Raw genomic sequence first — 17,588 nt, 5'->3', positions numbered from 1 at the left:
TAGGGATTTCCCCACGCGAATATCAACAGCTTCCGATAATGAAACTATAGACAAGGGCGATTTCTTGGTATGACTATGTTACAACAAAATGGCTAATATCGTGGTTGCATACATTTTGTGGCTAACTGGAGGATGGTTTGGTCTTCATCATTTCTATCTGGGTCGAGACAAACACGCTTTCATTTGGTGGGCAACATGGGGAGGTTGTTTAGGGTTAGGATGGTTTCGGGATTTGTGGAGGCTTCCTGAGTATATCTATGAAGCGAATAACGATGAAAGATATTTAAACGAACTAAAACATCGCCTCGTTGTGCTCCCTCGTCCCCCGTTCATTGTTGTTCGGTTTGCCGGAGAATTGGTGGTGGGGTATCTGTTTGGAATACTGGTGAGGCTTGTGATTCCAGAAGAATACACTACGGCGGGAATGGGATGGTTGCTGACACTGGTTCTGCCTCCGTATGGGGCGGCTATTGGTAAGTAAAAAAGTTTGTTGCCTGGTTACAAGTGTCTAAGGGTAAGTGCACTGACATGAGATGATGTCGGATTGACTCGCGACAAATAATTGATACTGAGACATGGGTGGCTCATTGATTTTGGATTAATCTTAATTTCATGTAGGCAATGATCGACTTGATTCCCCAAACAGAGACATGAAATATTGAAGTCATGGGCCACCATACAGTTACGGCTTGATTTCACGATGAGACCTGAAGGGTGAAGGTATGGGGGGGGGGGGGGGGGGTCAACTTTATTTCACTTCCATTATTGTATCACAGAACAATTAGGAGAAAATATAGAGTTTGGAATGCCTTACATAAAGTGAAAGTGTGCCAAAACATTGAATTCCTTTAAATCCAAAAATCAATTAACACTGGAAAGGACTAACCATCAAATTCCTGCTGAATATATGGAACTGGAAATCTATAGAGAAGGCAACCAAATACATGTAGCTAGAGTTGTAAGATGTAAATAAATGAAATTGACCACACCTGCCCCTACAAATTGATTTATGGAAAAAAGAGGATTATCACCCCATGAATAACCAGGGCCATTTTGAGGCGGAGTCTACTGGTAGTAGTTGGTGAATACCTCACAACTCTGACCAGCCCGTTTCTCAGATTTCCAAGAAACACAAACGAACACAGGTAGGGAGTGTTGAACCACACACCTCAGATCACAAACGAACACAGGTAGGGAGTGTTGAACCACACACCTCAGATCGTTACCTGAGGTTGTGGCCGACGCACCAACTGGCCTTTCAATCAAAGATCATAGAGTGTTTTCGCAACATAAAAATATGTAAATGAAAGAAAGAGTTATTTTCCACACAAATTTCACCTGTACATGGTAAATTTATTACACACTTGCCTATTGTGTTTTTGCATTAGTAGAGAGTGATTTTATTACGTTGAGGACAGATACATCTAAACATTGATAATGGTCTCTAGACTGATGTATTATGCTTCGTAAATCAAACCCTTATCAGTTAATTAATATACATACTCCAAAATTCTGATATGTCGCCTGTTGTAGTTTCTATATCTGACGATATATATTGGAGGCTCAAAATTTCCAAAAAAGTTGGTTGTGCATTTTTACCACGCATTCAGGAAATAGTATACAGATTGATTGTTGGCGCTTAACGTCCTTATTCCGGTTATAACCGAGCCTAGGACACAATAGTATACAGATTGGTTGATGGGGCTTAACGTCCTTATTCCGGTTATAACCGAGCCTAGGACACAATAGTATACAGATTGGTTGATGGGGCTTAATGTCCTTGTTCCGGTTATAACCCAGCCTAGGACACAATAGTATACAGATTGGTTGATGGGGCTTAACATCCTTGTTCCGGTTATAACCGAGCCTAAGACACAATAGTATACAGATCGATTGATGGGGCTTAACGTCCTTGTTCCGGTTATAACCGAGCCTAGGACACAATAGTATACAGATTGATTGATGGGGCTTAACGCCCTTGTTCCGGTTATAACCGAGCCTAGGACACAATAGTATACAGATTGGTTGATGGGGCTTAACGTCCTTGTTCCGGTTATAACCGAGCCTAGGACACAATAGTATACAGATTGGTTGATGGGGCTTAACGTCCTTGTTCCGGTTATAACCGAGCCTAGGACACAATAGTATACAGATCGATTGATGGGGCTTAACGTCCTTGTTCCGGTTATAACCGAGCCTAGGACACAATAGTATACAGATCGATTGATGGGGCTTAACGTCCTTGTTCCGGTTATAACCGAGCTTAGGACACAATAGTATACAGATCGATTGATGGGGCTTAACGTCCTTGTTCCGGTTATAACCGAGCTTAGGACACAATAGTATACAGATCGGTTGATGGGGCTTAACGTCCTTGTTCCGGTTATAACCGAGCCTAGGACACAATAGTATACAGATCGATTGATGGGGCTTAACGTCCTTGTTCCGGTTATAACCGAGCCTAGGACACAATAGTATACAGATCGATTGATGGGCCTTAACGTCCTTGTTCCGGTTATAACCGAGCCTAGGACACAATAGTATACAGATCGATTGATGGGGCTTAACGTCCTTGTTCCGGTTATAACCGAGCCTAGGACACAATAGTATACAGATCGATTGATGGGGCTTAACGTCCTTGTTCCGGTTATAACCGAGCCTAGGACACAATAGTATACAGATTGGTTGATGGGGCTTAACGTCCTTGTTCTGGTTATAACCAAGCCTAGGACACAATAGTATACAGATTGGTTTGTTGGTTACTGGTTTAACGTTTCCTTCTACTGCGTGTGCTATGTTCAGGCGACGTGAGGGGGCCCGTTGTCGAGTGCTTCCGGTGCCTGTGTCCCTCTCAGGTGAGTCTTGTCCTATCCATCCGATACGTCCACAAGGACGGACATCTCCCTGGGACGGACATGATCCCGGTTAAGTTGTCCTTTTCGGTCCGTGTCAAACTCCATATGTGAGTATACAGATTGATTGATTGATGGAGCTTAACATTGATCATTGTTTCTGTTATAACTGAGACAAGGACACTGTGAGTATACAGATGATGATGTTGATGTTGCAGGTTTAAAGTCTCGATTTAGGTTACAACCTCTACTCGCGACTCTAGGTTAGTAACATTAGTCAGGGTCGACTGTTAGATGTTGTCAGTTGGCGATCCCCTCCTCCTTTCTCAACACGGGCTCGGGACCGGCTACGGCTGAGTTCCTGTGCTTATTCAGGACTGGATTCCTGGATGTTGATGTTGATGTTGCAGGTTTAAAGTCGCGATTTAGGTTAAAACCTCTACTCACAACTCTAGGTTCTATAGAACATTAGCCTGGGGTGACTGTTAGATGTTGTCAGTTGGTGGTCCCCTCCTCCTTTCTCAACGTGGGCTTGGTACCGGCTACGGCGGAGTTTGGATTCCTGGAACTTAAGCTGCTGATTGGCTGATTATAACAAGCTGCTGATTGGCTGATTATACCAAGCTGCTGATTGGCTGATTTAATCCTTGTGTGGCTGGTTTTTCAATCCCTGGTCACACTACTTGCTTTTCTATCTAATATTCCAGGTGAAAGCTATATGAGATTGAGTGGCTTCCTTGGAAATATAGAACCTGGGTTGATGTGTGTTTGGGGAGGTACACATTTGAAAAGGGAGTAGCTAGTATGGCAGCTTTTAATTGTAAATAGTGTACATTGTTATTATGGAGTCGCCAAATATCTTAACACAATGACTATAAAATTAAACGTTGCCATGGGAACAAACATGTTTCCCCGTTATTCTATTTTGGCCATAATTACGAGGTAAATAATTTGTGTAGGGCATGTATCTGGGTCTAGCTGGTAGTGGAACATATATTGTTTTATTTATTTCAGACAAGACATTTAGAGCAAATCTGATTTAATTTTTTGTTTTTGTTTTCACAGGAGTACATCTAGTTGCCAACATAGGACGAGAAAAGTGTACAATGTCTGCGCCACTGATTGGTGTATTTCTTGGGTTGCCATGGATACTGTATAGTTCAGAAAATATTATGCCAGGTATTTTGATAGCAGCTATTCTCGTCAACAAATTTGGAGTTCAGTGGGAAGGAGAGAGAAAGCAGAGACGGAACATTTGTAAAAGGGTGTTGGTGTTGACATTCTGCGGAATGATTTACTTGTCGATGTGGACATCTGCAATTTATTTGAATGGTTCTCTCACTAACGAACACGGAGAGAAAATACCGTTACGCGAGGCTATTCCGAATTTCTTTAAATCCCCAGCATGGGAGAATATGAAAGAGACTATAAGTAAACTTTACGAGTATTACAAACTGTACGGCTGGAATAAACTTTGGGAGCAGTTAGTAGAAGCTATGGACCCGACCGGAGAGGATAACGCCTACAGGGTACGTACCACTGTGATAGGGCGTTCCATTTACAGACAGGAATGGAACCCAAGTCTCCAGCATTCGAATCTCTGGCTCTCCTGAGTCCAAGAAGTATGCTCCATGGCCTGTCTGTAACAAACCTAGACTATACTACCACTGAGGGGTTAATTAGGGTGACAATGTAACAGAACATAAAGTAATCAAACCCTGTCTAAGGTATGAGAATCCTCTACCTCCTAAACTATAGAAGCCTAACTTCTCTATCACAGATTATCACACTGGAGATCTGGGAACTTGGTAGGAATGCTTTTTCCCTGTTCTGAAGCTGTGCTAATCTGGCTATAGCTATGTAACATTTAACAATATGTCCCATGCAAATGCAATCAATTTAACAACCCATGTAAATGTCTCACACAATCAATTTAACAACCCGTGTAAATGACCCACACAATCAATTGAACACCCCATGTAAATGACCCACACAATCAATTGAACACCCCTTGTAAATGTCCCACACAATCAATTTAACACCCCATGTAAATGTCTCACACAATCAATTTAACAACTCATGTAAATGTCCCACACAATCAATTTAACACCCCTTGTAAATGTCTCACACAATCAATTTAACAACCCATGTAAATGTCCCACACAATCAATTTAACACCCCTTGTAAATGTCCCACATAATCAATTGAACACCCCATGTAAATGTCCCACACAATCAATTAAACACCTCATGTAAATGTCTCACACAATCAATTTAACAACCCATGTAAATGTCCCACACAATCAATTTAACACCCCTTGTAAATGTCCCACATAATCAATTGAACACCCCATGTAAATGTCCCACACAATCAATTAAACACCTCATGTAAATGTCTCACACAATCAATTTAACACCCCATGTAAATGTCCCACACAATCAATTTAACACCCCTTGTAAATGTCCCACATAATCAATTGAACACCCCATGTAAATGTCCCACACAATCATTTAAACACCTCATGTAAATGTCTCACACAATCAATTTAACACCCCATGTAAATGTCCCACACAATCAATTTAACACCCCTTGTAAATGTCTCACACAATCAATTTAATACCCCGTGTAAATGTCCCACACAATCAATTAAACACCCCATGTAAATGTCCCACACAATCAATTTAATACCCCGTGTAAATGTCCCACACAATCAATTTAACAACCCATGTAAATGTCCCACATAATCAATTTAACAACCCATGTAAATGTCCCACATAATCAATTTAACACTCCATGTAAATGTCCCACACAGTCAATTTAACACCCCATGTAAATGTCCCACACAGTCAATTTAACACCCCATGTAAATGTCCCACACAGTCAATTTAACACCCCATGTAAATGTCCCACACAGTCAATTTAACACCTCATGTAAATGTCCCACACAGTCAATTTAACACCCCGTGTAAATGTCCCACACAATCAATTTAACACCCCATGTAAATGTCCCACACAGTCAATTTAACACCCCATGTAAATGTCCCACATAATCAATTTAACACCCCATGTAAATGTCCCACACAGTCAATTTAACACCCCATGTAAATGTCCCACACAATCAATTTAACACCCCACGTAAATGTCCCACACAATCAATTTAACACCCCATTTAAATGTCCCACACAATCAATTTAACACCCCATGTAAATGTCCCACACAATCAATTTAACACCCCATGTAAATGTCCCACATGACCAATTTAACACCCCATGTAAATGTCCCACATGATTAATGTTTCATGTAGTCTATTTGATGTCCCTTATGGAAGTCCCATATGATGTGTCCCATAAAAATATTGCCACATGATCATTTGAATATCTCATGTGCTGTATTATTATGTCCCAGATTGATCAATTCATTGACCCATGAAAAAAAATCCCTCATTTTAATGTCTCACATAATAATGTAACATTTAAGTTAATTCTTAACTAGGGGAGGGGGCTTATTTCAGGATAAAAACAGTACTTAACTTTTACACTAGGGGAGGTGGCTTATTTCAGGATAAATACAGTACTTAACTTTTACACTAGGGGAGGGAGCTTATTTCAGGATAAATACAGTACATAACTTTTACACTAGGGTAGAGGGTTATTTCAGGATAAATACAATTCTAAACATTTACACTAGGGAGGGGGCTTATTTCAGGATAAATACAGTACTTAACTTTTACACAAGGAGAGGGGGCTTATTTCAGGATAAATACAGTACTTAACTTTTACACTAGGGAGGGGGCTTATTTCAGGATAAATACTGTACTAAACTTTTACACTAGGGAGGGGGCTTATTTCAGGATAAATACTGTTCTAAACTTTTACACTAGGGAGGGGGCTTATTTCAGGATAAATACTGTTCTAAACTTTTACACTAGGGGAGGGGTTTATTTCAGGATGAATACAATTCTAAACTTTTACACAAGGAGAGGGGGCTTATTTCAGGATAAATACAGTACTAAACTTTTACACAAGGAGAGTGGGCTTATTTCAGGATAAATACAGTACTTAACTTTTACACTAGGGAGGGGGCTTATTTCAGGATAAATACTGTACTAAACTTTTACACTAGGGAGGGGGCTTATTTCAGGATAAATACTGTAATTATACAAAACTTAACACTAGGGGAGGGACTTATTTCAGGATAAATACATTATTAAACTTCAATATGGGAAGAAGGGATTTTTTTAGGATAAATATGGTACGAAACATTTGCTCTTGGGGAGGTTGGCTTATTTGAGGATAATACAGTATTAAACTTTGATATATGGAGAGGGGGCTTATTTTAGGATAAATATGATATGTACCCTTTCTTCTAAGCTGATGTTTAATTCTTTATTATTTGAGTCTTAATAACCCGTGATGTTTTTGTTTTTTCTATTGACAGGTGCTTGGTCTGAACGATACCGTCACTCAGAAAGATATGACAAGGCGTTACCGAGAACTTGCTAAAGAATGGCACCCAGACAAGATTAAAGATCCCAAGCAGAAAATGTTTGCACAGGAAAAGTTCATAGAAATCCAAAAGGCATATGATACTTTATCAGAGATACAATCTCGGAGAACGGCAAAGTCAATGAAGTCGGAACCTCCACCAGGGAGTCGAAAACATACGGAATTTTAAAAATGGTGTGGGTCTGAAAATATTTCTCCTGGTTTTTGGTTTTGTTTTAAGCTAGTTGATCCAGGCAGATAGAAGCTGACAAGTCGTGGAACAGAACGCTAAATCATATGTATTTTAGGTCACCTGAGCAAAGCTCAGTTAGCTTTTCTCATTCTGCTCCATTGTTGGGCGTCGTCCGTCTGTTATTAGATAACATTTTCACATTTTTGATTTCTCAAAACCTTTGGTAATATTTTATAGAAGTCATTCCATGGCCAAAGACCAACCAAAATTGTAAATTATATGATTTCCACCCTGCAAGGCCCTGAGGGGCAGGGCCAAAAGGGGTCAAATTAACTGATATTTCAAAATCTTCTCATGACCAAGATATGGTAGAATCATATACTCTTCATGGCGAAAGGGTCTTCAGGTGCCGCATCAAACATTGCGCCTGGGTTTCACATTTCCCCCTGGGGAGGAGCTGAACTTTGCAATAATTTATGTACGAAAATTATTACATTTTTGAGCAGAATTTGTTTTCATTGGAAATGATTTTGAATTGGTTGGAATTATGGGGAGGGTCTAAACTTTGCTATTATTAGCTCATCGGTTATGAGTAACCGTGAGATGAGTAACCGTGAGCTAATGCTGTACCCCTGGCGTCGGAGTCCCACCCCACTTAAAAGTTTTTGGGATCAGTTTTTGGAAAGCTTGTAAGTCCAAAAGTATACACCTCACACCCTTCTAATTTGGATTATACATTCATTAGAGGTCTAGGAGTGATTTTATGACAAAATCATGCGAAAATAAGATCGTGATTTCTTTTGGCATTTTACCATTTAGTGGTCTTAATTAATTTGTCACCAAAACCCACTTTAAAGTTTTTGGGGTAAGTTTTAGAAAGCTTGTAAGTCCACACCCTTCTTATTTAGTTCATACATCCATTAGAGGTCTAGGAGCGATATCATGTGACATACAATTTCAAAATGACATGCTTATACATACATAAAAAATTAATGCATAGTGTGCTTGCTGGTGCTGGTGAGTTTTCGCAATCATTAATTGCACTTGTTTATATAGGATACAGTTTTCCTCAAAACTTTGTAGATCTGGTTAACACACAATGAGAATGCATATGTACATGTACACCATATGTACAGTATGTATATTACTCGGTATGCTGTAGGTGAGCGGTACAAGCCCATTGGGCCTGTTTTATGTTTGCTATGGTGGTAATCACTATAGAACCAAACATGTTTAGACAACTCCTACAATTTTTATTAGAATTTTGTAAAATATCGCTGATTTTGTCACCACACACTTACCCATGTTTAATATGTGTTTATGCTTTATCATTTTTACAGCAGTTATGCCCCTTCCTCTATTTTTGTAGAATAAATCTGATCTGGACACATCTGATGGTATTGGTGGTGTCCATTTTTTTTCCTTTTTTGTAATGTATTTCAGTAGATGTTATATGCTCCTTTGTAGACAAAATCTTGCCCTGACAATTCCAACATTTTTCATCCAGACTTTTAAAACATCTCTGATTTAGTCTTTATACACTGAAGATGTACATCTCTAGTTATATACAGTGCATTCCAGTTAATCGGGTAACGCTTAATCGGGTATTTCGTTTAATTGGGTAATACAATGTATTTTCATCCAAAATCGACCCGTCTGACAACCATTACGGACCAAATCCAAGATGGCAACGTGCATTTCGGCTTATTGCATAAGTCGGTTAATCGGGTAAAACGTCCCCGCAAATAGGCAGCCCGATTAAGCGGAATGCACTGTATATACATATTTTTTTATTTATAAGAGTATAGTTATGTCCCTTCGTTTGTAGACAAAATCTTGCCTGGACAAGTCCAACATTTTTTATCCAAACTTTTAGAAACATCTCTGATTTAGTCTGTCTACACTGAAGATGTACATCTGTACTTATGTTTTTTATTTAACTCTTATAACAGTAGTTATGTCCCTTTGTTTGTAAACAGAATCTCGTTCCGACAATTTTTTTCAAAGCATTTCATCCTAACTTTTTGAACCTAAGTATGAAGTCAGTACACATGTACTCTGAAGGCATTTAGCTGTGTTAACTGTTTTGATCTGCACTTTTGATCTATTTGATGTCAATTGACAAGTTTTTGGGCTAGAATAGGAATGAGGGTATATTTGGGAGTAATCAGTGGGAATGAGGGTAGATTAGGGAGTAATCAGTGGGAATTAGGGATTAGGGAATAATCAGTGGGAATGAGGATAGATTAGGGAGTAATCAGTGGGGATGAGGGTAGATTTGGGAGTAATCAGTGGGGATGAGGGTAGATTAGGGAGTTATCAGTGGGAATAAGGATAGATTAGGGAGTAATCAGCGGGAATGAGGGTAGATTAGGGAGTAATCAGCGGGAATGAGGGTAGATTTGGGAGTAATCAGTGGGAATGAGGGCAGAGTAGGGAGTTATCAGTGGGGATGAGGGTAGATTAGGGAGTAATTAGTGGGAATGAGGGTAGATTAGGGAGTAATCAGTGGGAATGAAGGTAGATTAGGAAGTAATCAGTGGGAATGAGGGTAGATTAGGGAGTACTCAGTGGGAATGAGGGTAGATTTGGGAGTAATCAGTGGGAATGAGGGTAGATTAGGGAGTAATCAGTGGGAATGAGGGTAGATTTGGGAGTAATCAGTGGGAATGAGGGTAGATTAGGAAGTAATCAGTGGGAATGAGGGTAGATTAGGGAGTAATCAGTGGGAATGAGGGTAGATTAGGGAGTAATCAGTGGGAATGAGGATAGATTAGGGAGTAATCAGTGGGAATGAGGGTAGATTAGGGAGTAATCAGTGGGAATGAGGGTAGATTAGGGAGTAATCAGTGGGAATGAGGGTAGATTAGGAAGTAATCAGTGGGAATGATGGTAGATTAGGGAGTAATCAGTGGGAAGGAGGGTAGATTAGGGAGTCATTAGTGGGAATAAGGGTAGATTAGGGAGTAATCAGTGGGAATGAGGGTAGATTAGGGAGTAATCAGTGGGAATGATGGTAGATTAGGGAGTAATCAGTGGGGATGAGGGTAGATTAGGGAGTAATCAGTGGGAATGAGGTTAGATTAGGGAGTAATCAGTGAGAATGAGGGTAGATTAGGGAGTAATTAGTGGGGATGAGGGTAGATTTGGGAGTAATCAGTGGGGATGAGGGTAGATTAGGGAGTAATCAGCGGGAATGAGGGTAGATTAGGGAGTAATCAGTGGGAATGAGGGTAGATTAGGGAGTAATCAGTGGGAATGAGGGCAGAGTAGGGAGTTATCAGTTTGAATGAGGGTACATTAGGGAGTAATCAGTGAGAATGAGGGTAGATTAGGGAGTAATCAGTGGGAATGAGGGTAGATTAGGGAGTAATCAGTGGGAATGAGGGTAGATTATGGAGTAATCAGTGGGAATGAGGGTAGATTAGGGAGTAATTAGTGGGGATGAGGGTAGATTTGGGAGTAATCAGTGGGGATGAGGGTAGATTAGGGAGTAATCAGCGGGAATGAGGGTAGATTTGGGAGTAATCAGTGGGAATGAGGGTAGATTAGGGAGTAATCAGTGGGAATGAGGATAGATTAGGGATTAATCAGTGGGAATGAGGGTAGATTTGGGAGTAATCAGTGGGGATGAGGGTAGATTAGGGAGAAATCGGTGAGAATGAGGGTAGATTTGGGAGTAATCAGTGGGGATGAAGGTAGATTAGGGAGTAATCAGTGGGAATTAACGTAGATTAGGGAGAAATCAGTGGAAATGAGGGTAGATTAGGGAGTAATCGGTGGAAATGAGGGTAGATTAGGGAGTAATCAGTGGGAATGAGGATAGATTAGGGAGTAATCAGTGGGAATGAGGGTAGATTTGGGAGTAATCAGTGGGGATGAGGGTAGATTTGGGAGTAATCAGTGGGAATTAACGTAGATTAGGGAGTAATCGGTGGGAATGAGGGTAGATTAGGGAGTAATCAGTGGTAATGAGGGTAGATTAGGGAGTAATCAGTGGGAATGAGGGTAGATTAGGGAGAAATCAGTGGAAATGAGGATAGATTTGGGAGTAATCAGTGGGGATGAGGGTAGATTAGGGAGTAATCAGTGGAAATGAGGATAGATTTGGGAGTAATCAGTGGGAATGAGGGTAGATTAGGGAGTAATCAGTGGGAATGAGGGTAGATTAGGGAGACATCAGTGGGAATGAGGGTAGATTTGGGAGTAATCGGTGGTAATGAGGGTAGATTTGGGAGTAATCGGTGGTAATGAGGGTAGATTAGGGAGACATCAGTGGAAATGAGGGTAGATTTGGGAGTATAGGTTTTTAGACATCCATCATAGTTCACATCCGTCCTATATACACGTTATATATAATGTCCAGATGAATCAAATCCATCAAAAATTATGCATGGAAATCTTTAACCAAATATTGATGAAATTTATCCATTTGACCTTCAGTTAATTTTTGAGATTTTTTTAATCATTATTAATTTTGTTTTTATTCGTTCATATGTTTCTACCTTTTTTGATGTTACCGCATGCATTTTCAACGATTCCAACACCATGATGACTAGACTGACATATCTCATACAATTTTTGTGTTTTTGTTTTTAACTTTATTTATTTTAGAACACATTATAACTAATATATCAATAACTGTTGGCTATGATAGAAGAAAGTGAAGGGTCTTTCTATGGGAGGGAACTGGACTACCCAGTGAAAACCTACATGGTCGGGCAGGTTTACCTTTCCATGCTCGATCGGGCAATGAAACCCTGGCCGCCTAGGTGAAGTCACATAATATCAATTAGGAGGGGCGTTTATATAATATCAATTAGGAGGGGCGTTTATATAATATCAATTAGGAGGGGCGTTTATATAATATCAATTAGGAGGGGCGTTTATATAATATCAATTAGGAGGGGCGTTTATATAATATCAATTAGGAGGGGCGTTTATATAATATCAATTTCTCTGCTGGAAAGGGGAGGAGTGCTTAGGGGGAGGGTACTAATTTACAGCGAATACGGTATGTGATAAAAACATTTTCGTATTCTGAATATTTTGTCTGATTTTAACCAAAGACGAACATTATTTTATGCCAGAGTTTTGCTTTTATGATCATTATATTGATCAGAACATACCAACCATTCTTTGAATTCTTCTTGTGAATATCAAGAATATGGCCATGTTGGAATTAATGGTTAATTTAATACATTAAATGTTGTGGAGATTGAGTAGAGCTTTGAGCTTACGGAGTTAAATTCTTGAATGATTTTTTAATGAGCATGTATCTGATAGATTTACATAATGTAATGTTTTGTCTGCATGATAATTTTTTTAAATGTTTAGTTCGCTTGCTATCCTTAATGTTCAATCGTGATCTTGACCTGGCTTGTAGATTATTAGATATGAAGGATGTAAGAGAATGTTGACTTGTAGGTGAATATTTCAGGCCCTTTTGGCCTGTTGTGTGTTTCCTCGATGCTGCCAGATATCGTCTTGTGTGATATCAGTTTACATATCAATAAATTAGTGTTTAACACAAAATAATTATATCATGAAATTGTTTACTTTATTGTTATTTCAAATTGTGACTTTTGCGAAATTGTAAAGTTTCAAATTGTGACTTTTGTAAAATTGTAAAGTTTCAAATTGTGACTTTTGTGAAATTGTAGAGTTTCAAATTGTGACTTTTGTGAAATTGTAAAGTTTCAAATTGTGACTTTTGTGAAATTGTAAAGTTTCAAATTGTGTCTTTTGTGAAATTGTAAACTTTCAAATTGTGACTTTTGTGAAATTGTTAAGTTTCAAATTGTGACTTTTGTAAAATTTGTAAAGTTTCAAATTGTGACTTTTGTGAAATTGTAAAGTTTCAAATTGTGCAATATTTTAAAGAACTGTTTATTACACATATTAGCACAACAATTCAATGGGATTGTGTACATCAAAATGTTTTCAAAGTTACACATTAATAAAAATTACACTTTCATCATGTTAGACATTAAAAATAAATTATTTTCTGGGAATAATATTTCTTCATTTTTCATGAAGTATTTGAAAAATATTTCAAAAATTAATCGTAGAATATTGAATCGATAAATGTATATAATTAAAATGGAATATATAAAAAAAATTCAATAATTTCAAGATTATATGATCACAAATGTGATTATTGTGGCTAAATAAACAGAGTTTTCAATACTTTGTTTTATTTTATTTAAATTACAATAAGGTATTGTTTTATAAATGTTGAATTTATCTGTTCCAGAGTTTTATGACACTAATACAATAAATTTGTGCTTGTTTAGCAAGCTTGTTCTATAATTTACCTTTGAGCGTGACATGGATCTGCTTAAGAACAAAACTATGTATGGATTTATAGAATGAAATTCACATAGATATGTATTAGCAAAAAAGAATAAAAATTAAAAAACAAATATAAGTATTAGATTAAAAGATATTGTATCCATGCATTATTGTATGTTTTGTTTCTTGATAAATTTAAATGTTTTTTTTTATTTCATTAGGTCACCTGTGATATAGGAAACATTCTATAAGTTATAGGCCAACACAACTTGTCAATCTGGACCCAGTTGTTCAAAAGGTGATACAGTTAAACTACGATGTGAAAATCCTGATAAAATCTGGTAAAAATAACTTGACCAAATTTTATGAAACTATAACACTTTTCAGTCTCTTCCTACCTACCTATTTTAAGGAAAACACACACTCAGGTTTTCAAGTAAAGGAGAAATGAGATTTTCATTAATCAACTGATTAAGCTAAGTACATTATCACCTTTTGAACAACCGGGCCCAAGTCGGACTATGCACTATACCGTTACAATGAAACTTTGTCAAATTTCTCAAGGTGACACACTAACACGCAGATGTACAGTAGTGGTATAAAAAAAGCATGAAGATCAAGGTTAAGTCACTGTTTCTTAAATACAACTTGGAATATATATACCATGAGGACTGGGAAAATCAGAAAATGACTTGAATATGCAAATTATTTTGCTAAAGGAGAATGCAATTACCTTTTATTTCATCATATTGTGTTATATTTTATCAAATCCATAAAACAAAAGTGAAACTGCTCCTTTGCCTCTACATTTTACCATGGTTTTATTTCCTCAAAAATAACAAAAGATTCACAAAAACTTTTGATCATATTCATGTGAATTAAATCTCTAATTAACAGAGAATTGTGGATGTTTATGATATACAGTTACTGTGGACAGCTTAATTTTCTCCTAAGTACTCGTAAAAATGACTGTCAAATTGTGAGAAAATTTGTTAATTTTAGAAAATAAAAATTATCAAACTCCATGCTATATGTTATTTCTATTAACTGAATCAGAACATCGTTAGTTCAGTCTGAACACTTTATACTTGAGGGAAGAATGTGTCACTTTTGTGGAGAGGGCCAGTGTGTTTATGGGGAAGGGAGGATCATGGGAGATATTTTGGGATGGAAGTTGTCTCTCTGCTGGAATATGACTTCAGACAACTCCGAAACTAATCACCAGATTTTAACTTGACCCATCCTTACTTCGCCTACATTTCTACCTCTACCATTTTTTTTTTTTTTTTTTTTTTGAGAGAGAGAGTATTTCAGAGTAATGGTCCTTGTCTTTGCCATATGATTGTTTATGAATAACCACTCACACCTGCAAGTACTTGTATGCAGACAAAATTTGTTGTATAGAGGTGACTAAGGTACACCAGGTCAGAGACTTATATACTAGTATATAGGTCTCTGACCTGGTGTACCTTAGTCACCTCTATACAACAAAACTTGTCTGCATACAAGTACTTTCAAGCCTGCACTAAAGGTCACATTTTCTCAATAAAGAGAAATAAATATGTTAAATAAATCCTAAATCTTTAGATTTTTTGATAATTCAAAATAAGTGTATTTTGAGTTTGTAACATTTCATTTACTCAGAGACATAAATACAGATATATATATATATATATGTCTCTGATTTACTAAACCAAATCAACAAGTCCGGCGCTATTTACAAGGGACGTAACTCGTGAGTGCTTGCACGACTATAAACCATCGGCCGTCTAGTAGAGTCTATCAACCTAGACAATTTACAATTAAATGGGCATATACATATTATCTATGTTTACCTATTTGACTTTTAATTTATAGTTAGACTTGCTAACTTTTTTCGTAGCATAAAACATACGATGTTCTTGTTATCATGAAAAAAACATAAACCAATTTGGTGAACTTCGTCAGCTTAAAAATAATTCCATCAAAATAATAAAAATTAGGAAACAAAATGATATTCAGTAGTGACCATGGGTAAGTTTCTAATTACAGATACCATCTCACTTTAGTTAAAAATTGATGTTCAATTTAACTCTGGATGACGCCGTATGTTACACTAACATCATATTTTCAATAGATTAATACCGTTTATAAGTTACTCGAAACTGAAAAAAAAGAGGATATATCGAGTTTGATGAGATTTTTCTTTAAATACTAATTCATATCGATATGAGGGGGATTCTCTGTGTGAATACGGACATAACCGAACAATATTCCGGACATAACCGAGCAATAATCCGGACATAACCGAACGATATTCCGGACATAACCGAACAATATTCATCAAATAGCGATGTATCAACAATATGTCAAGAACAAACACATATTAAATGTTGGGCAACAGAAAAGTAGCTTTTCACGTGTATGTATTTAACAGACTTGTATTTTATGGTTGGTACATACAATCAGGTACGTTCATTGTACCCATGTATGTACATAGTACGTCAGGGGTACGTCCCTGATAAAATTGGAAATCACTTGTTTACGGCGGTGGAGGAAAGACACCGAAACAAAGAAAACAAATATTATTACAAAATAAATATTGGCCTCGAAGTAAATATTGTTTTATACTTTTTCCTGATATCTAGATGAAAATATAAACTTTAGTGGTTTTCCAGCTCAATCGCTTATTAAGGTGTTTATTGATCGAGTACCCTTTATAGTTTTCATTTATTTATTTTTTACTTATTCGTTTATTTATTTTTATTTATTTTTTCGTTGAAGTCTTTTACATTGAAGTTAATGTTGAAAAAAATAGATAAAGTAAGACTTGATTGAAGAACACGACATGAATTATTTTCCTAATCTTATCAAAAATACCCCCATAGAATAAAATTTGTACAGAAGGGTGACGATGATTACAACTAGAAGTAAACACACTGCTCCCTGCGGTGGTCACTCCGGCGGATCCGCTGACCACAGCATTTCTCACAAGATGCTGGACACTGACATGACTGACCACTATGATTTATGTGCGTGATGACCTCTGAGATAATGACCTATAGACACCACGTGGAGCAATAAACATCCCGCACTGTCCGCTGGTCAAGTTAAGGGGTCCTCGACGGGGAATCTCTGTCACTATTAAATTAAGTCTCGGCACAGACCTACATGTGTATTAGTTCTTCGGGACTGTCAAAGGCTACTTTAGAAAACAAAGGTTGGTAAAATGTATTTCTGCTCAGATGGTGTAGAAATAGTGCCCCTGCGTCGCGCAATGGAAAACAACATAAATACATTTCAACAAGCTAGTCAGCTTACAACGATGTCAACTGAGTGAAATATAACACAAAATTGACAAACGAAGCATACGTAAACAAAACAAAAACAAAACAAAGGATAAATGGTATCTGTATCATGTAGACTCCGTTAATTTTGAAATTCTCATGAGTGAAATTAGCCAATAAACTGATGAGCGACACATGTTAGACCTTTTGTTTCCGCTACTCTATTCTGAACTGTCGGAGCGCAGCCCTGGCGGAAAGTAGCGAAACCAATGCGTGAGACTATTAAACCAAGTGCATTTGTACTAAAAGTTCAACGGTCGTTTACATATGTTTAATAATAGGTCAGAACTTGTTTATGGTATCAATATCTACATGTACACACATTATATACAGCGTTGAGATCAAAACTCCCCTTAGATGCCCCTCAGACGATTCCCTACACAAACAATTTAACTCCTTATCGAAAACAACCATCCGTAATTCATTATACAGCATTTAA

The 17,588-nt window shown here is 37.6% G+C and overlaps 1 protein-coding gene across 1 annotated transcript; it reads left to right on the top strand.

The window, feature by feature from the left end:
- The first annotated feature begins 27 nt into the window (after nucleotides 1-27).
- Nucleotides 28-8,425, top strand: LOC117317655 (dnaJ homolog subfamily C member 22-like). The gene is made up of 3 exons (XM_033872521.1): nucleotides 28-473; nucleotides 3,918-4,381; nucleotides 7,290-8,425. The coding sequence occupies exons 1-3, from the start codon at nucleotides 89-91 to the stop codon at nucleotides 7,524-7,526; spliced, it is 1,086 nt and encodes a 361-aa protein (XP_033728412.1). The 5' UTR covers nucleotides 28-88; the 3' UTR covers nucleotides 7,527-8,425.
- The last annotated feature ends 9,163 nt before the right edge of the window (nucleotides 8,426-17,588 follow it).

The sequence above is a fragment of the Pecten maximus genome, chromosome 19, assembly GCF_902652985.1.
Source record: "Pecten maximus chromosome 19, xPecMax1.1, whole genome shotgun sequence".
Classification (NCBI taxonomy): domain Eukaryota; kingdom Metazoa; phylum Mollusca; class Bivalvia; order Pectinida; family Pectinidae; genus Pecten; species Pecten maximus.
This window is presented reverse-complemented; position numbering and strand designations above follow the sequence as displayed.